General features: G+C 47.6%; 1 protein-coding gene across 1 annotated transcript in view; it reads right to left on the bottom strand.

Moving 5' to 3' along the window:
• Positions 1-27,469, bottom strand: part of SND1 (staphylococcal nuclease and tudor domain containing 1) — a gene marked incomplete in the record, with an annotated part of 904,817 nt that overhangs the window by 606,084 nt on the left and 271,264 nt on the right. The window contains 1 exon segment of the mRNA XM_078777892.1: positions 26,634-26,723. Within this exon segment, the coding sequence (XP_078634018.1) occupies positions 26,634-26,723 (90 nt within the window).

Here is a 27,469-nt window from a genome sequence, read left to right as displayed (position 1 = left end):
CTGACTCACACGGGGATTGATGACAAGGAAAGCGGGTATTTGATGGCCAGCACAAGGTGCACCTTGTGCTCAGGGACAGGATGGCGCGGCCCAACAGATGCAGGAGGTCTCTCAGCGCTCGTGGGTCGCGACTTTGGTGGAGATGCCGGGGAGGTCGCTCAGCGCTCGGGAGGGTGGCGTCTTGTCTTTCCAAGCTCGGGGCGCATCTCCCGTCACGTCCGGCGTGGGGCCGCGTATATCCGGCGGGGAGTCACGCCCTCGCTCGTTAGCTCCGCCCCATATGGCATCGGCCCATGGCTTCTCATTGGGTGCGGGGGTTACCGGCTCCGCCCTTGACGAGGGGCCGACAGGGAGCCCCCTTCTGGGTAACCCCGTCGAGCACATGTTCAATGGCGGCCAACCGAGCCGGAGTGAGGACGCAAAGCCGCTGTTGTTGTGGTTGTTGTTGGAGCTTGAGATGATGGGAAGAGATGCAGGGAGGTATGGGAAGGTCCTAAACTCCTACTGGTGCCATATCATCACATTCTGGTGCAACGAAGAGTCATAATTAATGGAAACAAGTCCTTAACTGACATAGATTAAGAATAACTAGCAAGATGTCCTATAATTGTCTACGTGTGGTGCGGGGGACCTGGGCACGACATTTAATGGGGGAATGAAGGGGAAGATCGGCTCTAATGGGTGTTGTTTACAGACAATGGGACTAGGGAATGGGGTAAGGGGAGAGTTGGGGAGTATCGGAGAAGATAGGGGAATATTTACAAGCGGATATGGAGGTCAAATTCCATATTCGCAACATTGCACCCTTCTCTACCCTCGGGGCGTCCCGACCCGATAAATTTTTACCTACTTTAGTGTGGCACGCAATGTAGTTCCCTCTACTATTAACTCTACCCTGAGTGCGACAGTTTTACAGATATTCACAAATGAGTAAATATGTCCCCCTGCGACGTTGCACCCTTCTCCTCACAGAAACACACCCACAGGATAACCGAATCCGGAAAGAATTCTCAAACTAAACATACAGCCGGTAGGGAGCATTATTTACAAGACTACGCTGCTATTTATACTACGATCCAGGACCTGTTTTTGGAGGAACACATGCAGATGTTATGCATAGAGAGAGCGCGCTTGCCAGCATCGATACACCAACCCACGAGTGCTCTGTGGCCGACGGCCTTTAATAACGTGCAGAGCACCCTTCCCGAGCATCAAAAGCACCACCCCACCACCAATCGGTGCAGTCACCATTGTTCATTGGAATAAAAATAACTTCAACAACCCCTAACCCTGCAGGTGTCTCTTGCTCTTCTTGTGGTGCACTTGGTGTTACTTAAAAGTGGTTCACCTGTATGGCATAGGTGCCACGTTGATCCATAGGTCCATCCCCGGGTGGTGCTTGGCCGCAAACGAACTGCGGTCCATTGTGGGTGGCCACAAACATTGCGGTCCATATGGTGTACCGATCCAGGCAGCGAACAGCGAAAGTGCAGGCCCACAACTGCGCAGCCAGCACCTCTCTCTCCTCTCTCTCTACCCCAAAGCCAGATCCTCGGAGGTGGGAGACAAAAGAAGCAGACAAGTGAGTAAGGTGGTAAGGGCGCAAAAGTGCACGCAATGTAAGGTAATGCACACTGGGGGCACATGGGAACCAGGTGAGACAGGTACGTTCCTACCGTACGCCCCCCCCCACCAGGTAACCTACATGGCCCCTCCCTTACCCCTTACTGTATCAACAAAACACAACACTACCCATAAACATCTACTTTACAAATCCACAAACATCCCTACTGTCTTCCCCGTTCCTCCCATATACCAAATTCGTCTTCTCTCCCTCCTAACCAATCAAATTTGCCATTTTCAACTCTCATCAAAATTTGCCATTTTCAACTCAACATCAAAATTTGCCATCACCAATTCATCATCAGTCCCTCCTAGGGAGGGAGAGATGGAATCACCCCAATGTCTCATCCACGTCGTGATGCGTCTCACAAATCCAACAGCAATTCTCATTTCTGCAACACAAACAAAGAAAACACAGGTGTGGAGTCATCATCATCACCACAGGTAAGTGGCTGCGTATGGTGCGACAGGTTCATCAATCCTAACTATCTCCTAAATGACTTTAACAACTTTACACTACCCGGGGTCTCTCTCCGGCCAAACCATTGGCCCTCTTACACTATGGGTTCTAAAAACCAATTCCCATTGGCCAAACTGTGGTGCTCTTCAATTTGGGGTCTCACTCCCCCGATTCATCTCCCGGTGCCCTCGTACAATTTCTGGGCTGCGACGTGTACCTCTCCCAGTGGGTCTACCCACCTGCACACCTCCACCACTGCAGTTGCCTCCGAGCTTACCTGCTCCTTTCCCTAACCTAACTACCTGGGGAAGGCCCTCTGGCACTCTCCCCACTCGGTGCCCTCTCTGGCACTGGGCTACCCGGGTCCGTCCTCCGGATCCTCGGGCCCCATCCACAACTCTACCGGCTCCCAGAGCCCACCTGCGGCCTCACCTGGCCGACATCCTCACAGTGGTGGAGTGCTCAACCAACTACACACACTAACAGGCTACACGCCCAGCCATTTCCACAACACTAATGCACCCATTCACAACACCATTCTGCAACCGCACCACAAGTGCCAATATCCAACCACAATTTACCTGTACCCTCTACCTAACACTTACACTACCCGCCCCCGGGTACTCGTGAAAGGGGTCCACTCTTCCCCCATCCACACCTTCGCACCATGCACACCACTCCGTACCACCTACTCCAACTCTCTCCACACACCTGTACCTGCACACCTGTGCTCTCACACCTGGTGCCGCCTGCACCCTTCTCTCCCCAAGCGCATTCGCGCTGATCCACACACTCACTACTCATACACTGCTCCACACACCTGTCCAGTTGCACACCTGTGCAATCACACCTGTTCAATTCTCACAAACACGGCATCATCTCAGCTAACTACTCCCTTCTGAAACTTGCGCTTCCCAGTCGTCCCTTTAAACTATTGCGCTCCCACGTCATTATCATCCATACTAATCTACCTGCGTCCCCACTACAGGTATCAGTCACTAACTAAACTTAACGTTACCTAATGTCATCTTCGCTAGATCCCTACACACCATATCCTAACCCACCCGGGCTAGTTTTCACTGCCATACACCCCATAATCTATTGCTCCTTTGCCCCCCCACATGGGAAAGGTGGCAGGGATGGTGGATTTGCCATCCCACCACATCGGGGGTCTCTCACTATCAATTTTGCACATCAAATTTCAACAAATTAAAAATTTGCCAATCACTGCCCATCATCTGCCAATCACTACTGCCAATCCTTTGCCAATCATCAAATTTCGCCTTTTTCTAATTTCGGGGCCAAAACACTAACCTCATCACCCAGTCGACTCACTAATACCTCTCGGTGCGCCAATTCCTGTCCAAAGCCCGGCTTCGTAAAGCCAAGCAATGGATGCTGGTTGTTTTGTGCCAGCGGCTGGATGCGTCCGGCACTCGGTGCAGGGACGGGGGCTTACCCGGGCCGAGATCCCACGCACCATCTCGGCGTGGAGCCATCCAATGTCCCGATCTCGACCTGCCGGACTGCCTCAACAAAAAGTGGTCGCCATGACGACCCTTCCTATCCAGCCGCCCGCTCCGCCTAGTGGAGCACGGACGCGGCCGTTCAAAGCGAGGCCCAGCACGCACCGAGGGCCCGATTCGGCTATAAGTCGTTCTAAACTCTACCCCGTCTAACGTCGATGCTTCACCTGGACGCTTACACCCCGCAGCCCGTTCCTTGCTCACACATCCAGCCGTCTCCATGCTCCTCGTCGTACCTTTCCTTACACACCTCGGTACTCTCATTCCACTCACAGCCTTGGTCACACACCTGACCACCGAACATTTTGGCACACATTCGTTGGTCGCACACCTCACCAATACACCTCTTCGCACCCCCTCCTCTGTCACCTCCTCTGTGACAATCACAGGTGTGCTCTCATTCGCACACCCAACCACGTGCCTCACCACTAATTCCAGCGTGCATTCCCACTCACGCTCTACCATTCCAGGTGTGCATCCTTCCATCCCAGGTGTACATCCTCGCTCACCTGTCACAACTAACTCACTCTCCTTGTCACTCTCAATACTCTCACCACCACTCTTGACAACGCACTCACCCTTACTCTTGACAGCGCACTCTTTCCTCGTGCACCTGTCCGTCACACACCTTTCTCGCGCACACTCTCCCGTTACACCCTCTGTAACACTCACCACAGGTGGACACTCTTCCTTACTTCTGACAGCGCACTCTTTCCTCATGCACCTGTCCGTCACACACCTTTCTCGCGCACACTCTCCCGTTACACCCTCTGTAACACTCACCACAGGTGGACACTCTTCCTTACTTCTGACAGCGCACTCTTTCCTCATGCACCTGTCCGTCACACACCTTTCTCGCGCCCACTCTCCCGTTACACCCTCTGTAACACTCACCACAGGTGGACACTCTTCCTTACTTCTGACAGCGCACTCTTTCCTCATGCACCTGTCCGTCACACACCTCTCTCGCGCACACCCTTGCGCAAACTCTCCCGTCACACCCTCTGTAACACTTACCACACCGCGCTTCCATGTGCTCCCTCGCACACTCGCTACGACCGACTCACTCTCGCCAGCACCCTCACTCCTTGGCGTGCACTTTTTCCTCACACACCCCAGAGTCGGACTTTCTCGCACACCTCCTCTTTCGCACACCAGACCTGTCGCACACTTCACCAACGGCCTCTCACGAACACCCGGGTCTATCTCGACCCCCAAGCTTATTAAATCCCCTGGCGCATCATACGCACGACCATATTGGTCACCACTTACACCGGGTCCTCTTCCTCTTCGCTTCTCCTCCATCACCTGCGAATCCCTCATCCGGTTAATGAGCACATCATCACGATCCAAACACAGACTTTGGACCAATTCTTTTATCTCCTCTTTTATCTCTTTCTTATCCCCTCTCCGTCGCTTCTTAATTTCGCTCATCCCTTCTTCCACTTCTTCTAATTTGTGCTTCACCTCTTTTATTCCCCGGTACGTCTCCTCAAGCTCATCCTCTAAGGCTACCTTGACCGTTTCCAGGTGCGTCCTCACCTGCCGGTCCTTCGTCTCCATTACCTCTATCACCTCGTCCAACCTCGTTGTCAGTCCCTCACGTACCATCTGACATTCCCTCTTTGTCGCTATCAAGTCGTTTTTTATGTCGTTTTGTGTCGCTTTCAACCCTCCTAATACCGCAGTGTTCCTTTGAACCTGCTCCACTAACTCCGTCTGTCCCACCGTCAGCTGCTCCACCTCCTGCGTCAGGTCCTCTATGCCCCCTTGTAACTTTACAGTCCCCTTTCTCACCTCCTTCTCCATGTGCTCCTTACAGTGCCTCACCTCCTCGCGCACTCCTCCGACCTCCTCACTCACTCCTCCTCTGATCTCCTCTCCCATCACTTGCATCTCCTGCCCAGATGCCACCCTCATCTGCTCCATTTCCTCCCTGTGAGCATCCAGTTTGGTTTCTACCCCCATTCTGACCCCCTCTATCTGCTGCCCCATTTGGTTAACTTCCCTTTCCGCTTGGTCCCTCATGTCCCTCAATTTGCCTTCCATGGTGTTTTCTAACCCCTCTAACCCTTTTTGCATCCCTTCCATTTGATTCTCTTGAGCGGCCATTCTGTTTTCTACCCCCGTTAACCCCTCCTGTATTTCCCCTAATCTATCGTCTAATTTCCCAAATTTCATGTCTAATCCCTTAAAATTATTGTCTAATCCCTTAAAATTATTGTCTAATCCCTCACTGGTACCCCTCGCTTCGTCCCTCATTACCCCCATTTGCTCACTCTGAGCCCTCGCTTCGTCCCTCATTACCCCCATTTGGTTTCCCATTACCCCCAATTGGTTACTCTGCAGTTTGAGGGACGCCTGCATTTGCGCCATAAATTGCTCCATGAGGACCTGCATCTGGGCCATCCCTCCCACTTGTGCAGCGGGTGCGGCCGCCGTAGCTATGTGCGAGGCGCCGTTTCGCGCGTCTGCTACCCCCGCTGTTTCGCTCTCCTCACGTGTCTCAATTTGGTCCCGGACCGACCCTGCTTCACTCTCCCCTACCGGACCCCAGCCGTCTTGACCCGCCATAGCGCGACTTTCAAAATTCGAGTTTTTTTTATTTTCGTAAAACAAATTGAAATTTCGCCGTTATAATTTCGCGCGGGAAACGCGCTCCGAATCGATTTTCCCTCCCAAAATTTGGGCCTAACTAATTTAGTCCCGGGTTCGAATTCCACTCCTCGACACCAATTGTTACAGATACGACTTTGATGGTATGGTGGGCCGAGCGGGATGGCCGCCGTATCCGTACAAGTTACCCGATTGTACTCGAACGTCGACGAAGCCGCGCTATGCTGGCTCAATAAGGAAAAGAAGACACCCGGCTGGATTATAATCACACAATACGACACCAGGGGTTCAGTTCTCAAGACCTCCGGAGGAGGTTATATTAAGGCGGAAAAGGTTAGATTACAGGGACAAGAGGGAAACATAGGAAGGTGGGCACTTAGACACAACCTTATATTATTCCCGACAGACCACAGAGAAACAGGACAAAAACTGACTCACACGGGGATTGATGACAAGGAAAGCGGGTATTTGATGGCCAGCACAAGGTGCACCTTGTGCTCAGGGACAGGATGGCGCGGCCCAACAGATGCAGGAGGTCTCTCAGCGCTCGTGGGTCGCGACTTTGGTGGAGATGCCGGGGAGGTCGCTCAGCGCTCGGGAGGGTGGCGTCTTGTCTTTCCAAGCTCGGGGCGCATCTCCCGTCACGTCCGGCGTGGGGCCGCGTATATCCGGCGGGGAGTCACGCCCTCGCTCGTTAGCTCCGCCCCATATGGCATCGGCCCATGGCTTCTCATTGGGTGCGGGGGTTACCGGCTCCGCCCTTGACGAGGGGCCGACAGGGAGCCCCCTTCTGGGTAACCCCGTCGAGCACATGTTCAATGGCGGCCAACCGAGCCGGAGTGAGGACGCAAAGCCGCTGTTGTTGTGGTTGTTGTTGGAGCTTGAGATGATGGGAAGAGATGCAGGGAGGTATGGGAAGGTCCTAAACTCCTACTGGTGCCATATCATCACATTCTGGTGCAACGAAGAGTCATAATTAATGGAAACAAGTCCTTAACTGACATAGATTAAGAATAACTAGCAAGATGTCCTATAATTGTCTACGTGTGGTGCGGGGGACCTGGGCACGACATTTAATGGGGGAATGAAGGGGAAGATCGGCTCTAATGGGTGTTGTTTACAGACAATGGGACTAGGGAATGGGGTAAGGGGAGAGTTGGGGAGTATCGGAGAAGATAGGGGAATATTTACAAGCGGATATGGAGGTCAAATTCCATATTCGCAACAATATATATATATATATATATATATATTTATATATATATATATATATATATATATATATATATATATAGTTGCGGTTGTGCATGAAGGCAGACCCCCTATAGTTGATGGCACGACAACATGTAGCCTGCAGTAGTTAGATATGTCTTAATGAATGTAAAGATTAGCCCTTCCCATTGTTTCGTAATAGAGACCAAACATGCGTCGAGTTAGGCAGGATCTTCAAATCTTCGTTGGTTAAGGGAAGCCATAACACCAGATGTGCAAAAAGGCGTGGCCAAAAGCACGGCCCACGTGACCAACGGCAGGCCGGGAACCCGTCGCCATGATGTGACAAGCCTCAGCCAATGGGAGGCTCTGGAACATTTTGAAGGGTGCGACCAGTGCTGATAATAGCCTACGCGCAGGCATTATCATTCTCTTGCTTTTTGGGACTTCTTCGAGGACACACCTGAGCTCTTGCCCTTTTTGCCACGCCCACGACGAGACCTCGCTTGCTTTTTCATATCTCCCATGACACGTGTTTGGCCTTTGTGTTCTTTGTCGGCACCCATCGCGTCTGCGCCGATCTTTTGCGCCATCTGGCTGACCTGCAAGGGTTGGCCTTTCGACATGACTCACCTGAGCTGAAGTTGTCTGCCTGCGTGGCAGCTCGTCCCACCTGCGCTGAATTTACCTCATCCAGGCTGCACGTCACCACATATATATACACATATATATACCTCATCCAGGCCACATATATATACACGAGCTGAGGTACCCGGCTTCGCCCGGGTTGAATAAGAATAAGACAAATATATGATGAAAAGAACATGTATATTTTAGAGCAATATCACAGTACATTTCCTACATGACGTTTTGTCAATTTTCAATTTCTCAAAACCTCTGGGTATACAACATTTCTGGTTTTCTTACTTGGTGCCAAGATATAAAGATTGCTTGGTTTTCCAACCCTCGAGCAGCCCACGTACAGCTGGCCATGGGCAAACACTTGTTCTGTGAAGTTCAGGCCTACAACCTTCATTGATTGCCCCTGCACCTTGTTGATGGACATAGCAAAACATAGCCTGATGGGGAACAGAATCCTCTTGAAGGAGAATGGAAGGTCAGGTGGAATAAGTGGTATCCTTGGAATGAATACTTTCTCTCCTATGTATTGTCCTGAGAGGATGGTTGCCTCTAGGACATGCGGCATCATTTGCTGGATTGTCATTCGTGTTCCATTACACAGGTTTGGTGGATCAAGATTCCTTAGAAGCATGATTGGTGCTCCCACCTTGAGAATCAACCTGTGTGTTGGGAGTCCTTGAGGCTGAAGACTGTTGAGAAACTCAGTTGGGAAGTTTACTGCCTGATCTTCATCTGTCACTTTGTCAAGAGAATCATAATTTATTTCATGACCGGGAAGTTGGTGGAGGAGCAAATTGTTGATCTCTTGAACAGCATTGTTCTTGGGGGCCAAAATGGCTCTTTCGGCAAGCCATGATGAGTCCTGGAACTGGGTCTCCATATTGGGAAAGACCTTTTTGATCAAGTCTTCTTTTGTTTCAACAAACTGTCCAAATGGTAGAATTATTTGTTCTGATGCATCTTGAGGGTATAGGCCATTGCCAACTTTCAAAAGCTGGCTTGAGAATGCCCCTGCAGTGTTGTCACCAAGAAGGTGGACTCTCATGTTGGTATTCAGGGTAAGTCTTTGCACATGTGGCCAGAGGAGATATGAAGACTTGATACAGGCCTTGACTTGATCTGCTCTTGTGCCCCGTTGGATGACTGGGAGAGTCTGACGAAAGTCTCCAGCCAGAACAGTTGTCACACCACCCATGATTTTCTTGTTGTTGCGAATATCTTGGAGTGTTCTGTTCACTGCTTCGAATGCCTGCTTGTGGTTCATAGTAGCCTCATCCCAGATGATGATTTTGCACTGTTGAAGGATCTTGGCGTTTGCTGAATTCTTGCTAATGTTGCAGGTTGGGGTGTCTTGCTTGGTCAAATCCAAAGGCAGTTTGAAAGTTGAGTGTGCTGTCCTTCCTCCTTCAAGAAGTGTAGCTGCAATTCCACTTGAGGCCACAGCCAGAGCAATTTCCGAATTTTGACGAACCTTGGCCAGGATGATATTAATGAGGAATGTTTTTCCTGTCCCGCCAGGAGCATCGAGGAAGAATATCTTGCCAGCATCATCATCAACACTCTTCAGGATAGAAGTAAAGGCTTGCTGTTGGTCCTCAACCATTCTTGGGACATTCTGCTCTACAAATGTGGTCAGCTCTTCCATGTTGTAGTTTGTTTCCCTCAGAAGCCCCTGAGCCATTCCCTCAATGCTGTTTTCTGGTTGGGGCATTCCACAATTTGCCATAGTGGTTCCATAGGCAATCAGGTGCTTCTCTAGCTCAATCAGGGCTTGATTGTAGATTGCACAGTTGAAATCAATATCCACACCAGGGTTCTGACGTCTAGCCAAGTGAAGAAAGTCTTCAGACATATTTCCTTTGTGGTCCTCCCAGAGCTTCTCTGGATCCTGAATGTCACATGCTGCCAATATGATGGAAAACAGCTGCCGTAGTTGTTTTGGTGCCTGTGAGACTGCTGCCTCATCCATGGCTTTTTTCCAATGTTCATCTTCTTCCAATAGACCATGGAGTCGGCAGGCATCGCGGAAGGTGGCACAATCTTGACCATTAACCCGTCGCAAATCTTTAAAGGATGTTGGACGTCTGACAGTGTGCAGGAGAAGGCGCAGAAAGAAACAGTCTCTGTTCTTTGGATGAACTGTGTAGACTCTGCCAATTGCGCTGCTGGCATAAACTGCAGGATAATTGTCGACTGGAATGTCCTTCTTCCTGCGATTCCACGTTTTGTTCTCCCATGTGTAGCCTACAACCTTCATTGATTGCCCCTGCGCCAGAAATATATCTTGAAATATTCCTGAAATAAGTTGTTGACCTTTTGGCCTATGTTAACCTCAAAAATAATTGGTGGTTTAATTCAGTGATCTGATATGCAAATCCTCTTCAAATTTCAAGTCAATTAGATGAAAATTGACGATTTTAGAAATTTGGCCCATATTGATATTTTCACCTTTAGACCTCAAAAATAATTGGTGGTTGAATTAGGTGACCCGATATGCAAATCCTATCCAAATTTCAAGTCAATTGGATGAAAATGTAGGATTTTAAAAACTTCACCTTAAGTTGTTGACCTTTGGCCTATGTTTACTTTTTGGCCTATGCTGATCTCAAAAAGAATTTGTGGTTCAATTTCAGTGACCTGATATGCAAATCCTCTTCACATTTCAAGTCAATCAGATGAAAGTTGAGGATTTTAGAAATTTGAAATTGTTGTTGACTTTTGGCTTATGTTGCTCTTTTGGCCTATTGTGATCTCAAAAATAGTTGTTGGTTGAATTCAGTTTGCTGATATGTAAATCCTATTCAAAGTTCAAGTCAATGGGATGAAAATTAAGGATTTTAGAATTGAGGCTGACGACTGTTGAGAAACTCAGTTGGTAGGTTTACTGCCTGATCTTCATGTCACTTTGTCAAGAGAATCATAATTTCTTTCATGACCGGGCAGCGAACGTCATTATGTGCGACATTACGTCACTCCTACGGACGTGAAAACATTTGTTTTCCTTAAAAATATATTTAAAATAAATAAAATAGTACATAAATTAACAATAAAAGAAGCTAAAAAACAATTTAAAATACAATAAAAAGCACATTAAAAATAAAAAAATATGTACGTACAGTATTCCTTTACTGTGTCTGTGTTAGCCATGGGTCCGAAGAAGGATAATGCTAGTGTTTCCAAGCGTAATGTGGTTACGATGGACGATAAGGTAAATCTGATTAAAAGGTATGGAAAAGGTGGAAAAGTGTCGGTGATAGCGCATAGACCTCATCGCGAATTGGAACCGCAATGCATCATGGGATCGGAAAGGGGCAAAAGCGCCGCCACAAACTACACCATGGAATTGCAGCTGGCGTGGTTTTTTAAACCATTGATATTAAAATAAAAAGTCGCCTATAACAACCAAGATTTTATGCTGATTCCGAATCTGTGTCTAAAACTTTTCTCCGATGTGTAGTTCTTGGTTATAAGCGGACATCAAGACAGACAGACAGACACTCCTCCTTTATATATAGATTCCACACCACATATATATATATATATATATATATATATATTGTAACGGTTTTGAGAAGTGGGTAACGAATTTGAGAAGTGTAACGGTTTTTGAGAAGTGTAACAATTTTGGAGGAAGTGTAACGAATGTAAAAAGTATGGTTTTGTTATGTATAACACCCTCGTAATGTAAATAATGGTCGCAGCCGTCCTCCTAGTTAATTCCATGAAACTTACACGTAGGCCATGATATATCTTTTTAAATAGTGTATTTCCTTATTCTATGTAGGCTAAATATGTGTTTCCCACTAGATTGACTTTGCATTGTATCAAACAAAATAAGCGTAGGCCCTTTCAATGTCCCCAATCATCTCCGCTCTCCAAAGTTCCTGTCAAAAGGGGTGCGAGTGGTGTTCAATCCCGCAAGCCGCCATTGCCCATGTGCTAATCTCGGAGAAGAAAGGCGTGTCTCCACCTCGTCATAGAGGGGAGGAGTGAGCCAACCCCACTTGGCCAATCAGCACCGCGGTGAGCGACCCGGGAGGCGTGCCCTCGCAGCCGGCGGCTTGATTCCGCCCGGGGTAATAAAAGCGACGGGAAGGGACTGCTTCACCAGATGACCTGGGAGATGAGCGAAGAGGCGGCACCAAGAGGAGCGGTGAGATGCGAAACGCTCCAAGCCAAAGAGAAGAGGTACTCGGAAAGGAAACCAGCTAAGGAGAGACGCGCTGAAAGGAGGGAGACGGCTCCACCAGAAGGAGAGGAGCAGGTGTGCCCGAGCCAGCGCGTGACGTCTAATGCATCGGCAGCGGATACGCGACGAAGGGTTTTCCCGCCAAAAACCGCGAGGAATTGAGAGCTGCTGCCTCCGACCCTCCTCCCTCTCCAGCAATCCACCTCAAGCCCTACCTGCCTGCAATATCCCCCGTGTAAGTGTGAACGTCGTCTGTCCTACTCGTTGTCTTGGGGTTAAGTAAAATGAATAGAATAAGCTAACGATGCACTGTGTGACTGCTTTCTCCATCCATTGCTTGTAAATAATTTTGGTCGTTCTTTCTTTTTGCTTGTGTGTGTATAATAAATCTGTTCTTCCTCCGTACTCTGTCTTCTTCTCTTTTCCTTCTCTTTCGGTCGCTTTAGAGGTTTCCCGATTGAATATCTGCGGTGCGATCTGGTCAACGTCGGGTGGAATCGGGTTCTAATCGGGGAGTAACTGTTCGGACGCGGTAATACCAACCGCTCGGTAAAATAACATCTTTAACCGCGTCTGTAACAATTGGTAGTCAGGAGTTGGGATTCGGACCTGGGACTAAATTTGTTAGGCCCAAATTTTGGAACACCAATTGTGTTATTAAGTAACAATTGGTGTCTGGGAGTGGGATTCGAAGCCCGAACCAAATTTCTAAAAGGTGTAGAAAAAAAAAAAAATTTGGTCAAAATTACGAGCTGCCGAAATTTTGTTGTTTTATAAAACCCGAATTTTGAGATCGCGCCATGGACAATCAAGGCGATCGGATGTCGGTGGGGGAGATAGACGGGTTAGGGGTAACCCAGGACTTAGGGGAAGAAAGGGAGGAGGAGAGCAATGAGGTGGTTGAGGGTGTATCAGACGCACAAAATGGCGCTCTCGCGCACGAGGTTTCAGGCGCGCAAAAAGGCGCCTCGCACGAGCGCGCGGTAGCCGAGCCTGCTGTATCAGCGGGCTTTAACATGCAGCCGTTTGACATGCAGCAGTTCATGGCACGGTTTAGCGAATACATGGCACAGTCGAAGTGCGACAACGAAAAAAGAGCCAGGGAAATGGAGGAAATGGAAGACAGAAGGAGGGCTGATAGTGAGAAAATGGAAAACAGAATGGGGGAGCGACTAGGAAATCAAATCGGGGAATTAGACAAGAAATTTGGGAAGTTAGACAATAATTTTGAGGGGTTAGACAAGAAATTTGGGAAGTTAGACAATAATTTTGAGGGGTTAGACAACGGGATAAAAGAGGTGAAACATGGGTTAACGGGGGTGGAAAATAGAATGGCTGCCCAGGAGAATCAGATAGAGGGGATGAAAAATGGGTTAATGGGGTTAGAAAACAGGATGGAAGGCAAATTGCGGGAGATAGGGGAGCAATCCGCCCGAGAAATTAAACAAATGGGAGAGCAGATAGAGGAGGTAAAAATCGGGGTAGAAACCAAATTGGATGCTCAGAGGGATGAATTGGGACAGATGAGGGTGGCATCTACAAAGGAGATGGAGGAGATGAAAGAGTAGATACGACGAGGTGTGAGTGAGGAGGTTTCGGGGTTACGCGAGGAGGTAAAGCGAGGTGAGAAGCGTATGGAGAAAGAGGTGAGAAATAATACGGCAAAGTTACAAGGGGGAATAGAAGATCTGACGGAGGAGGTGGAACAGCTGACTGAGGGACAAAAAGAACTAGTGGAGCAGGTTCAAAAGAACACTGCGGTACTAGGAGGGTTAAAGGCGACACAAAAAGAAATTAAAAACGAATTAATAGCAACACAAAAGCAATGTCAGATGGTATGTGAGGAACTGACAAGGAGGGTGGACGAGGTGACAGAGATAATGGAGACGAAGGACCGAGAGGTGAGGATGCACATAGAGACGGTCACGGTAACCTTAGAGGACGAACTTGAGGAGACGCACCGGGGAATAAAAGAGGTGAAGCGAAAATTAGAGGAAGTGGAAGAAGAGGTGAGTGAAATTAAGAAGGGACGGACAGAAACTAAAAGAGAAATCCAGGAGGAGGTGATGGAATATGTGCAAGGTCGGTGCTCAACTCATAGTGTGATGCTCACTAACCAAATAAAAAGTTTGCAGGTGGCAGAGGAGGTGCGACGACGAGGTACGGAGGTGAGTGGAAATGTACATGATGTGAGGAAAGCTTCAGTCGGCTTGGGGATTGGTTTGGATCCGGGTGTTCGTGAGAGGCCGTTGGTGAAGTGTGCGACAGGTCTGGTGTGCGAAAAAAGAGGTGTGCGAGAATGTCCGACCATGGGGAGTGTGAGGAAAAAGTGCACGCCAAGGAGTGAGTGTGCTGTCGGGAGTGAGTCGGTCGTAGCGCGTGTGCGAGGGAGCACATGGAAGCGCGTAGTGAGGAGTGTTACAGAGGATGTAACGGGAGAGTGTGCCGTCAAGAGTGAGTTGGTCGAAGCGCGTGTGCGAGGGAGCACATGGAAGCGCGGTGTGGTGAGTGTTACGGAGGAAGTAACGAAAAAGTGTGCGCAAGAGGATGCGCAAGAAAGGGGTGTAACGGACGGGTGCATGAGGAAAGAGTGCGTTGTCAAGAATGGAGGTGAAAGTAGTGAGAGTGACACGGAGCGTGAGTTGGTTGTGACAGGTGAGCGAGGATGTACACCTGGAATGGAAGGATGCACACCTGGAATGGTAGAGCGTGTGTGGGAATGCACGCTGGAATTGGTAGTGAGGCACGTGGTTGGGTGTGCGGGTGAGAGCACACCTGTGATTGTCACAAAGGAGGTGACCGAGAAAGGGGCGCGAAGAGGTGTGTTGGTGAGGTGTGCGAGCGACGAATGTGTACCAAGGTGTTCGGTGGTCAGGTGTGTGACCAAGTCGGTGAGCGGAATGAGTGTACCGAGGTGTGTAAGGAAAGGTACGAGGAGCATGGGAACAGCTGGAGGTATGAGCAAGAAAGGGATAGCGTATGCGCGTAAGCATCCAGGTGAGGCATCGACGGTAACCAGGTTAGAGGTTAGAACGACTTATAGCCGAATCGGGCCCTCGGTGCGCGTCGGGCAGCTTCGCGTGCCGCGAGGACCAGCGGGGATCCGAACCACGGCGGTTTCGAAAGAACCGCCGTACGCGATCCACGCTGTGCCTCGCTTGGAACGGCCGCATCCGGGCTCCACTAGGCGGAGCGGGCAGCCCGATAGGAAGGGTCGTCATGGCGACCACTTTCTATTGAGACGTTCCGGCAGGTCGAGATCGGGCAATTGGATGGCTCCACGCCGAGGTGGTGCGTGGGATCTCGGCCCGGGTAAGCCTCCGTCCCTGCCCCGAATGCGGGACGTATCCAGCCGCTGGCACCAAAGAACCCGCGTTCATTGCTCGGCTGTACGAAGCCGAGCTTTGGAAGGGAATTGGCGCACCGAGAGGATGTAATAAGTAGACGGGTAATGAGGATAGTGTTTCGGCCCCGAAATTTAAAAAAAAAAAAAAAAAAAAGCAAAATTTGATGATGGTATGGTGATTAGCAGTAAATGGCAAATTGTTGATTTGTTGGATTTGGACGAGCGAAATTGATAGGACCTCCCCGATGTGGAGGGATGGCAAATCCACCATCCCTCACAGGTGGGGCAAATGCGCTATAGTTTATGGGGTTGATGGCAGTGAAAACTAGCCCGGGTGGGTTAGGATATATCGTGTGTAGGGATCTAGCGAAGATGACATTAGGTAACGTTAAGGTTAGTTAGTGACAGGGATACCTGTAGTGGGGACGCAGGTAGATTAGCGTGGATGATAATGACGTGGGAGCGCAATAGTTTAAAGGGACGACTGGGGAGCGCAAGTTTCAGAGGGGAGTAGTTAGCTGAGATGATGCCGTGTGTTTGAGGATGGAACAGGTGTGATTGCACAGGTGTGCAACTGAACAGGTGAATGGAGCAGTGTATGAGTGAGTGAGTGATGATGATGTGTATTGTGATGACCAAATGGTCCAGGAAGAAAGGAGGGTGCAGGTGGCACCAGGTGATTGCACAGGTGTATGTGGTAGTGTGGAATAAATGGAGTAGTGGAATGGATGGTCGTGGAGTGAGTATGGTGGAAATTGTGGAGTGGAGTGGATGGTGCGAAGGTGTGAATGGGGGAAGAGTGGACCCCCATCACGGATACCCGGGGCGGGTAGTGTAAGTGTTAGGTAGAGGGTACAGGTAAATTGTGGTTGGATATTGGCATCTGTGGTGCGAGTGAAAGAATGGTCTTTGGATGGGTGCATTAGTGTTGTGGAAATGGCTGGGCGTGTAGCCTGTTAGTGTGTGTAGTTGGTTGGGCGCTCCACCACTGTGAGGATGTCGGCCAGGTGAGGCCGCAGGTGGGCTCTGGGAGCCGGTAGTAGTTGTTGTGGATGGGGCCCGAGGATCCGGAGGACGGACCCGGGTAGCCCAGTGCCAGAGGGCACCAAGGGGTGACAGAGCCAGGAGAGGGCCTTCCCCAGTTAGATAGGTTAGGGTGAGGAGCTAGGTAAGCTCGGGTGGCAACTACAGTGGTGGAGGTGTGCAGGTGGGTAGACCTGCTAGGAGAGCTACACGTCGCAGCCCAGAAATTGTGCGAGAGCACCGGGAGATGAATCGGGGGAGTGAGACCCCAAATTGAGAAGCACCACAGTTTGGTCAATGGGAATTGGTTTTTAGAACCCATAGTGTAAGTTGGCCAATGGATTGGCAGGGAGAGACCCCGGGTAGTGTAAAGTGTGTTAATGTCATTTAGGAAGTAGTTAGGATGAAGTCTCCTCGCACCATCTGCATCCACTCACCTGAGGTGACAGGTACTCCACACCATGCCATGTTTTGATTATTTTTTATGATGCAAATGTTTGGATTGTGAGACGCATCATGACGTGGGAGTGACATTGTGCGTAATTCCATCTCTCCCTCCTTATGAGGATTAATGATGAATTGGTGATGGCAAATTTTGGTTAGAGGGATTGTGGAGACGAATTTGGTATAGGAGAAATATGGGGAAGACGTGACAGTAGTGACGAATTTGTAAATGGGTAGATTTTTGTACATATGGGGTAAGGGCAAGGGTAGTGTAGGTGACAGGGGGGTGACGTACGGTAGGGACGAGCTTTCTCACTTCGCCCTCCGTACGCATTTCGCCTTGCATTGCCTTATTGATGTGTACCCTTGTGACCTTACCCCTCGCTCAATTGTCTCTTTTGTCTCCCACATGACCTGTGCGCCATTGGGTGCCGAGGGGAGCGTGCGTGAGGTGGCCATTGTGCGCCCGAGATTCCCAGAACCAGCATGCATTGCGTTGATGTACCACTTTATGGACCGCTGTTCTGCGGCCAAGTACCACTTGATGGACCCCAGGTTCTGGGGCAGGGCACCTCTGTTGGAGACCGGCCATAGTGGCCAGGGAATCTTGCTTGCGGACCTCGGTAAGGTGGAACCTATGCCAAACAGGTGGACCACCCTTAGTTGGCCCCTGAGGCCCTAAATAAAAACGAACACAAGTTGTGCTTTTTATTATGTCCAAATAGGCCGCATGAAGCCAGAAGACGTCGGGAAGAACATCGGCCCAGCAGAGAAAGAGAAGACCACCACCAGTTGTTTTGTTGTGTTTATTAAGAACCATGGTGACTGCGCACCGAGTGGTGCTTTTGGTGCTTTGTGGTGCTTGTGGTGCTTTTGGTGCTTTTGGGTGCTTTGGTGGTATTGGTACTGGTGCATCGATGCAATGCGTGCTGTCTCCTCCCTCCCAACAGGAATTTCTTTTTCTTGTTCCCTAAAAGAAAAAAAAACACAGGTCCTGGGTTGCGTTGTAAATAAGAAATAACGTTACTGTAAATAATGCTCCCCACCGTAAATGTATAGTTTGAGAATAATTCCGTAATTCGGTTAGCTGTGGGCTTGAGTCTGTTAGACAGGGTGCAATGCAATAGGGGGACATATTTATTTGCGTTTTAAGATTGTCACACTCAGGGTCAGGTTAATTGTAGAGGGAATTACACCTACGTGTCACACTAAGTTAAAGTTTTGTAGGCCCGAGCACGGGCCTGAAGAAAGGAGGGTGCAGTGTAACGGTTTTGAGAAGTTGGTAACGAATTTGAGAAGTGTAACGGTTTTTGAGAAGTGTAACAATTTTGGAGGAAGTGTAACGAATGTAAAAAGTATGGTTTTGTTATGTGTAACACCCTCGTAATGTAAATAATGGTCGCAGCCGTCCTCCTAGTTAATTCCATGAAACTTACACGTAGGCCATGATATATCTTTTTAAATAGTGTATTTCCTTATTCTATGTAGGCTAAATATGTGTTTCCCACTAGATTGACTTTGCATTGTATCAAACAAAATAAGCGTAGGCCCTTTCAATGTCCCCAATCATCTCCGCTCTCCAAAGTTCCTGTCAAAAGGGGTGCGAGTGGTGTTCAATCCCGCAAGCCGCCATTGCCCATGTGCTAATCTCGGAGAAGAAAGGCGTGTCTCCACCTCGTCATAGAGGGGAGGAGTGAGCCAACCCCACTTGGCCAATCAGCACCGCGGTGAGCGACCCGGTAGGTGTGCCCTCGCAGCCGGCGGCTTGATTCCGCCCGGGGTAATAAAAGCGACGGGAAGGGACTGCTTCACAAGATGACCTGGGAGATGAGCGAAGAGGCGGCACCAAGAGGAGCGGTGAGATGCGAAACGCTCCAAGCCAAAGAGGAGAGGTACTCGGAAAGGAAACCAGCTAAGGAGAGACGCGCTGAAAGGAGGGAGACGGCTCCACCAGAAGGAGAGGAGCAGGTGTGCCCGAGCCAGCGCGTGACATCTAAAGCATCGGCAGCGGATACACGACGAAGGGTTTTCCCGCCAAAAACCGCGAGGAATTGAGAGCTGCTGCCTCCGACCCTCCTCCCTCTCCAGCAATCCACCTCAAGCCCTACCTGCCTGCAATATCCCCCGTGTAAGTGTGAACGTCGTCTGTCCTACTTGTTGTCTTGGGGTTAAGTAAAATGAATAGAATAAGCTAACGATGCACTGTGTGACTGCTTTCTCCATCCATTGCTTGTAAATAATTTTGGTCGTTCTTTCTTTTTGCTTGTGTGTGTATAATAAATCTGTTCTTCCTCCGCACTCTGTCTTCTTCTATTTTCCTTCTCTTTCGGTCGCTTTAGAGGTTTCCCGATTGAATATCTGCGGTGCGATCTGGTCAACGTCGGGTGGAATCGGGTTCTAATCGGGGAGTAACTGTTCGGACGCGGTAATACCAACCGCTCGGTAAAATAACATCTTTAACCGCGTCCGCAACAATATATATATACAGTGAAACCTTGACTTACGAGTTTAATTCTTTCTGTGATCGAGCTCGTAACTCAATTTGCTCGTTTCTCAAATTAAATTTCCCCATTAAAATGCATTGAAATGCTATTAATCCGTTCCAGCCCCCAAAAAACCACACCAATTTTTTTTGTTACGTGTTTTTAAATAACAAAAATGTACTTTATAAATAACAAATAATGTATAAACAAGCACGACCTCGTATATACTGTACATAATAAGCGGCGTTACGCGCGCTGCTTGCAAACAAGGAGGAAGCGGACAACGCGGTAATTTGTAAGAGTCTTTATTCAAGAGCTCACTGTAACACTGGCGCTGGCGCGCTCCGTCCTGCGCGCCCGGTGTATATCCTGAGGCCACGCCTACCCCTCGGCGTGACCGCCGCCCACTCGGTGCGCGGAATGATGTCACCACACCAGTGAGCTTCCGTGTCCGCCACAATGTAAAGAAATAAACTGGTTTTATTAAGTGTATTTACATTGAAGATCAGACGAAGATGCTGGCGGAGGTGGAGGAGATGACTTTTGCCTTTTTCGCCACACTTTCCTCGCTTTCACTTGCAGGGCGTTTCAATAAAAACCTGTCCAACGAGGTTTGTTTCTTCCTTCTTTTCAAAATGTTTCGATCGTACTGCTACGATCGTACTGCCTCGCCAAGTCGACAACACGCACACCTCGCTCATGTTTTTCGACGATTGCGTGTTTTATATCCAAGCACATCATCCTCTTCTTCTTCTCAGGACTGCCCTTGGCACTCAATTTCTTAGGACCCATGGTTAAAACTAAGAAATTTTCAACCAAAATGCGAAAACAAACCAGCAGCGATATACGGCAGAGATGCTTGCATGGCAAGATAACCACGTGACCGGAACCCACCTGGTGGCGGGTGGCGTAAGCTCCAAAATAACCAAAATGCGAAAACAAAGCAGCAGCGATATACGGCAGAGATGCTTGCACGGCAAGATAACCACGTGACCGGAACCCACCTGGTGGCGAGTGGCGTAAGCTCGTAACTCAGATCTCAGCTCGCATCTCAAAGCAATAAACCGCCCGAGCGACGGCTCGTATCTCGGAAAACTCGTAAGTTGGTGCGCTCGTAAGTCAAGGTTTCACTATATATATATATATATATATATATATATATATATATATATATATATATATATATGTATGTATGTATGTATGTATGTATGTATGTATATATATATATATATATATATATACCTGTCCAACGAGGTTTGTTTCTTCCTTCCTTTCAAAATGTTTCGATCGTACTGCTACGATCGTACGTATGTATGTATGTATGTATGTATGTATGTATGTATGTATGTATGTATGTATGTATATATATATGTATATGTATATATATATATATATATATATATATATATATATATATATATATATATATATATATATATATACATACATACATACATACATACATACATACATACATACTTATATACATATATACATATATACATATATATATATATATATATATATATATATATATATATATATATATATATATATATATATATATATATATATATATATATATATATATATATATATACAGTGAAACCTTGACTTACGAGTTTAATTCGTTCTGTGACCGAGCTCGTAACTCAATTTGCTCGTTTCTCAAATTAAATTTCCCCATTAAAATGAATTGAAATGCTATTAATCCGTTCCAGCCCCCCAAAAACCACACCAATTTTTTTTGAAATATACAGTATATATAAAAATATCTCGCGCTTTATATTTCACCTGTATGCAGCATACAGGTTGGCAGGATGGCCTGGACTGGAGGTACGCACACTTGACTCTAAACTGTCCAGCCTGGGTTTGAATCCCGACCCAGCTATAACCTGTCATGTCGGTGTTTCACAGGCAGGGTGATTCATCAATGTGTGTACCGCTAAACTGGGCGCCCCCTTTGCGTCCCATTAGTTGTTGGATGTTAAGGATCTCACCGTGTCTTCCACAAAGAGAAGGCGAGCTATCGCCAGCACTCTGAACAAGTTGTGGCCTAACATGCTCTTCTCCTCTGCCGTTATATACGTCCTCCTCGGCATCTTTTTCCAGAAGAGCCCTGTCTCGTCACAGTTGAAGATTTGCTGGGGGATGTATCCTTCGGCTTCTATCAGTTCGGCAAAAGTTATAATAAAATCTTCAGCTGCCTTCACATCCGAGCTTGCTGCCTCACCATGCCTGACGACGGAGTGAATGCCGGTCCTCTTCTTAAAATTATCAAACCATCCCCGACTGGCTTTGAATGACTCTTCCGATGCCTCGTCCGTTGATGTTCCCGCCGTCTGCTGCCCCAAATCCCCGTAAATGTCTCGTGCCTTCTCACAGATGATGCTCTTGGTCACGGTATCTCCTGCGAGCTGCTTCTCCGTCAACCACACAAACAACTTCTCCATCTCTTCATGGACAGAGGTCCGGAGCTTTGAAATAATCTTAACGCCCTTGGCTGGCGTTATAGCCTTTATCGACTCCTTCTGCTTCAAAATCGTACATATCGTCGAAGTACTACGATCGTACTGCCTCGCCAAGTCGACAACACGCACACCTCGCTCATGTTTTTCGACGATTACGTGTTTTATATCCAAGCTCGCTCGCTCGTAACTCAGATCTCGGCTCGCATCACAAAGCAAAAAATCGACTGAGCGACGGCTCGTATCTCGGAAAACTCGTAAATTGGTGCACTCGTAAGTCAAGGTTTCACTATATATATATAATATATATATATATATTATATATATATATATATATATGTATATATATATATATATATATATATATATATATATATATATATATTGTTACGGATCTCTACGTCGGTCTTTTTCCCCTTAAGAAGGGGGGATTAATCCCCTTGTCCGCGACTGACCGACGTGAGTCCTGGGGGTCCCAACGCTCCTTCCGGTCGGGAGCAGCCAGGGTATTTGGTCTACAAAAAGTCCCAAGGACCTGAGTGCCACTCCTGACCACGAAGCAGAGGAGGGACTCCCGCTCGAACCCCGGTTTTAGATGGTCTAGTTGCCAAGCGGTTTTTAGCAACCCGAAGTTCGAGTCATTAGCATTCACTAACCCGATTCCGAAACGTTGGCCAAATCGTGCCACAGGTATTCAATTGGGAAAAGACAAGGACGACCGGACGAGCATGAAGAAGAAGAACGAAGGTACGAAATAACAGGATTTATTACTACTATTATGTACACAATCAAAAAGAACCAAGGAGAAGGAAAGATACAAAAATAATTTACAGAAGGATGGAAGGACCAGAAGGACACAGTGCAATATTAACTTACCTATTCAGTCTTACTTAACCCCAGGGACAAGACACACAAAACAAACGCACGTACACAAAAGGATGGAATGGCAGGAATGGTTTGGGACGGCAGAGGAGGGTCCAGGTAGATGGTGGCGTCGAGGTCCGGCTCCAAGCACGCGCTCCGATCCACGCTTTGGGGTCGAGGCGAAAACCCGGCAAACACAGCTCCGCTTCGCGTCTCACCGACCGGCAATAGGGCCTAGAGGGTCTCGGCCTATTGCCGCAATACAGGCACCCCCTCACGTCTCTCTCTTTCAGTCTTGCTGGATCACGCCTCTCGTTCGTGCCTTCTCACCGACCTTGTACCTTCTCTGTCCAACTCTCATGAACCTTCAAGCACCTCCCTCCACAGAACTCTCACTTCAGAACTCCCTCTGCAGAACTGATCGTGGGGCTCCCTCACTCATCTCAGGTGGGGGCTCCCGGCAACGGGTTATATAGGCCACACCCTCTCAAGCCATACCCCTGAGCCTTGGTTGGTCGTTCGGGGCTCCACCCTTCATGATGAGGTGGGGGCCACGCCTTTCTTCTCCGAGCTGGAGCACATGGTGAATGGCGGCAATTGCAGACAAATGGGGAATTGAAAGGGGATCTATCTTATTTGAATTCAGTGCAATGCAGAGTCAATTAATGGGAAACACAGCCTTAAACTAATACACATAATAAGGAAATAACTATTTAGAAGGGTATATGATTTGCTACGTGCATGTGTATGGACTAACTAAGAGGACGACCTTTGACCTTTACACACAAAACGGAGATATTTCCAAGAATTCATTACACTTACAGAGGGTGATATTTACAACAATATTCTCAAATCCACAACAATATATATACACATATATACATGTGTCTTGTCAAGACCTGTCTCAGGCCCCCGTTCCTGTGTGGGAATCCGGACGCGGTCCCTGCCTTGGCGGGAAGTAGGCCTCAGTCCGCCTCGCTCTCGTGCTGCGAGGCCTCTCCGGGCGTCTCGCTCACCCCGGCCTCGTGGTGTTCCAGTCAAGCCGCCCTCGTCCACGCGCAATCGCTCACGAGGTCCTGAACGTGAACACAAGGGAGGAGAATCGTCTGCGCACAGCTCTCTACCAATCCAGACGCAGTCCGCTTCTGACGTTGTCGGTTGTCCTTTGCCAATCAGCGTGTCCCTTCTTACCCCGGCCTTCCTGTTGGTCAACTCCCACCCAATCACTGTCCTTCTGGGCATGGCTCTCAGCCTGCCTGAGCTATGTGTGCCTGCCAAGTCGGGGTTGTCAGCCTTCGTGCTTGATGCCTGGATTCCGGTGGTTTTATTGTTACTGTTTAATGTGCTGTTTAATTGCCATTCTCACTCGTGTCTATTGCAGTGCCATAAGGGACAAAGGAAATTAATCAGTGAGGTTTTGACGAACAGGGGAATTAACATAATCCCTATAACTAGTTAACATGCCCCATTCCTCGTTATGGGGACAAATATACAACTTCATCCGACATTCTGGCTAAACAGGTCCTCTACTTATGAAATGGTGGTGGTTCTTCTTCTTCACGACAGTCAGCATGTTACCTTCACAAATCTACCTGATTCTACATATCACTACCCCACCGACATAACAATATACAAACAAACATATCTATCTATAATTCCAGTAATCTCTGTGTGTTTGTTTGTACGTTTGTACGTTTGTACGTTTGTACGTTTGTACGTTTGTTTGTCTGTGACCGCTGTTTCTCGACAACCACGGGTCCGATATACTTTAAACTTGCCAGGTATATTGCTGGGGACCCGAGGATGTGCCTTTTCAAGGTTTCATATTAATCGGACAATTACTTACCGAGCTATGTCCAAAAAACGATTCAACCAATCAGAGAGCAGCGAGCTATCGCGTGTGCCGAACGTGGCGGACACACTCTGCCTCGGATGGCACATTTGAGAGCGTATTCATTTATTTCACGTTTGCAAACTATGTTGGCGCTATGTTGGCGTTAAACGATGTTTTAAAACTAATTAAAACCCCGGGGGGATTGTCACTGTACTCGCAAGCCGTTCGCCGTTCGCTTTGGCGTTGCGAATGAACCAAAACATTTCATGCACCAAACCATTTCATGTAAAGCGTTCGCCGTTCGCTTTGGCGTTGCGAATGAACCAAAACATTTCATGGACCAAACCATTTCATGTAAATAGAGGGGGGGATATAATTTTAGATATAGATATAGTACGGGCATGCCCTAGTATATATATATACAGTATATACAGTATATATATATATATATACACACACACACACACACACACACACACACACACACACACACACACACACACACACACACACACACACACACACAATCAGCTCCAGACTGAAAATAAACAGAATCAGCATTTGCACAATAGTTGGACACAAAATAATTTCTGCAGAATCACTTCAGAGATGTTCCAGCAGCTGAACTTGACTGCACTGGTGCTTGACAGAGTATCTTCATAATGGATCAAATCCTCATGTTCCTACCTGAGACCTACCTGGAGACTAAGTGTTACCTTTACAACAGATGTTAATCTCACAATTCACACAATATCATTCTACTTTTTTTGACGTCTCGGGAAATGAACGGAATCAAAAAGGAAAAGTAGACAAAATAGTTACACTTAATCAAAATTATCTGGTGCACTGGCGTTCAACATGCTCCCCCATTAACTTCGACACGAATGTTAAACTACATTTTCAAGGTTATTGCAAGTGCTGCTCGTCTCCGTTTTAACCAACATTTACACCAGTGACAAATCTTAACAATTATACTGAGAAGTTTTGATCTCGTGACTCGAGAGACAGAGGACAATGCTGAGAAACTCTTTGAAAGCCAAAATAGCAGCATTATCTTTTCCATCCTTTGTCCAATTCCATACTCCTCTTCTCACCCACCACATTCCTACCCAGCAACCAGCGTGGTGAGCACAATTCCAAAGGAAAAAAATGAACAATATAAGCAAATGGATCTCCTCGAATATATTTCCACTTAGCTTGTGTGCATCGTTTATATTAATGGATGCAGCAAACAAAAGTACCGTGTGGAAATGAATCACTCTATTATGCCAATCCTAGTTGATGTTACACTAACATCTCCCGTATCACTGCCAGATAAAATTATTTGATGTATAAAGATGTACAGCATGGCAAGAAGATAAATTTGAAGAGTAATAACTTCTGCACATGCTTTTCTTCAAGTTAATGCACCACCCATTGTAATCTGCGCTACCAATCCGTGCTGTTCGAAATCGATTCCCAATTCTGTGTCAGGTTAAAAAGAGGCCAAGTCGTGCATCTCGCAGTGTTGGCACCGTCACCAAGCAAAAAAAAATGACAGCCAACAAATCATGCCCACGACCCCTCACAACACCTCATTGAAAAAGAAAAATAGCTTGCTGTATGAAGTAGGCAGAGAAGGAAGCAGAGGTGTGCACATCAAAACCTTTCACACAAAACCGAAGCGAATGGTATTTTTGCTGCAATGTGGGAAAAAAGGAAGTATCAGTTTATCAGTTTGACAGTTTGGACTCAATTTAGAATGGCTCGTCTGCTGGCATAGTGGTAAGGAGAACTGGTCTGGCATCCAAAAGGGTGCAAGTTAAAATCCATCTGAAAGCAGCAATATTAGAGATCTCAATTCTAATCTTAAAACTAAAACCCACTGCCACATCTACCAAAATATAAAATAATTCAGACCCACCTTTTTTCCAATGAGCTTCGTACGCAGAAACTCTCGTGCCTCAAACATGTAGGGGATATCATACAACGGTCGAAGCTTCCTGCTCTTGTCCTGTGTGAACAGCGTCGATGGTCATAAGATTGTTTTCCTCCCACCAGACGGGCATAAAGCAGATACTATCTGACTCACAATAAGCAGCCAACTATTTAGTATGTATGCTTGGTGGGGAGGGGGCGAGATCGAGAAAGGAAGGGAGGGAGAGCATGATCAGAGATGAACCGAAGGGCAAGAGAGTGGAGTGGGGAGAAAGGAAAGAAAAATAAGGGTTTAGGATGAGATCGGACCGAGGGGAAGGAGCATAATATGGGCATGTATGGAGCATATGCAAGTGTAAGAGGGCCATGGGCAGCTTAAAAGCTCCTCCACTTTTGCGGATATGATAAACTTGTGGTCCCAAAAAACTTCTTGCATGTCGTGCCACATATTTAATTCTAGCAGATTCAATTTAATAGGTATACAGATAATCTGGTTGGCTGAAAAGATATATAACTTTCTTTCCCAAATATCAGACATCTGATTTGAAAAGTTTTCAAATGACTTGTGCCTGAGTACCCTATCTATGCATCACCTTGCAGAAAGACCTTCAACCAGTGGTAATACTATAGTTCAGGCACAACAACAACAACAATAACAATAACAATACCAATAAAAAGAAAAAAGAAAAGAGTCCGCCTACACATGCAAGCTGCACATTCTAATTATTCAGCATTTGTTGAACGTCCACCCTTGTTCCATTACCATCTGCTTTGGTACATCACAGTGCCATCATTGCGACACGTTTTATCCCGGCAATTTGA

Source organism: Myxine glutinosa, chromosome 1, assembly GCF_964187855.1.
Source record: "Myxine glutinosa chromosome 1, kmMyxGlut1.1, whole genome shotgun sequence".
Classification (NCBI taxonomy): Eukaryota; Metazoa; Chordata; class Myxini; order Myxiniformes; family Myxinidae; genus Myxine; species Myxine glutinosa.
The sequence above is the reverse complement of the archived record's forward strand: the minus strand, read 5'-3'. Positions and strand labels throughout refer to the sequence as shown.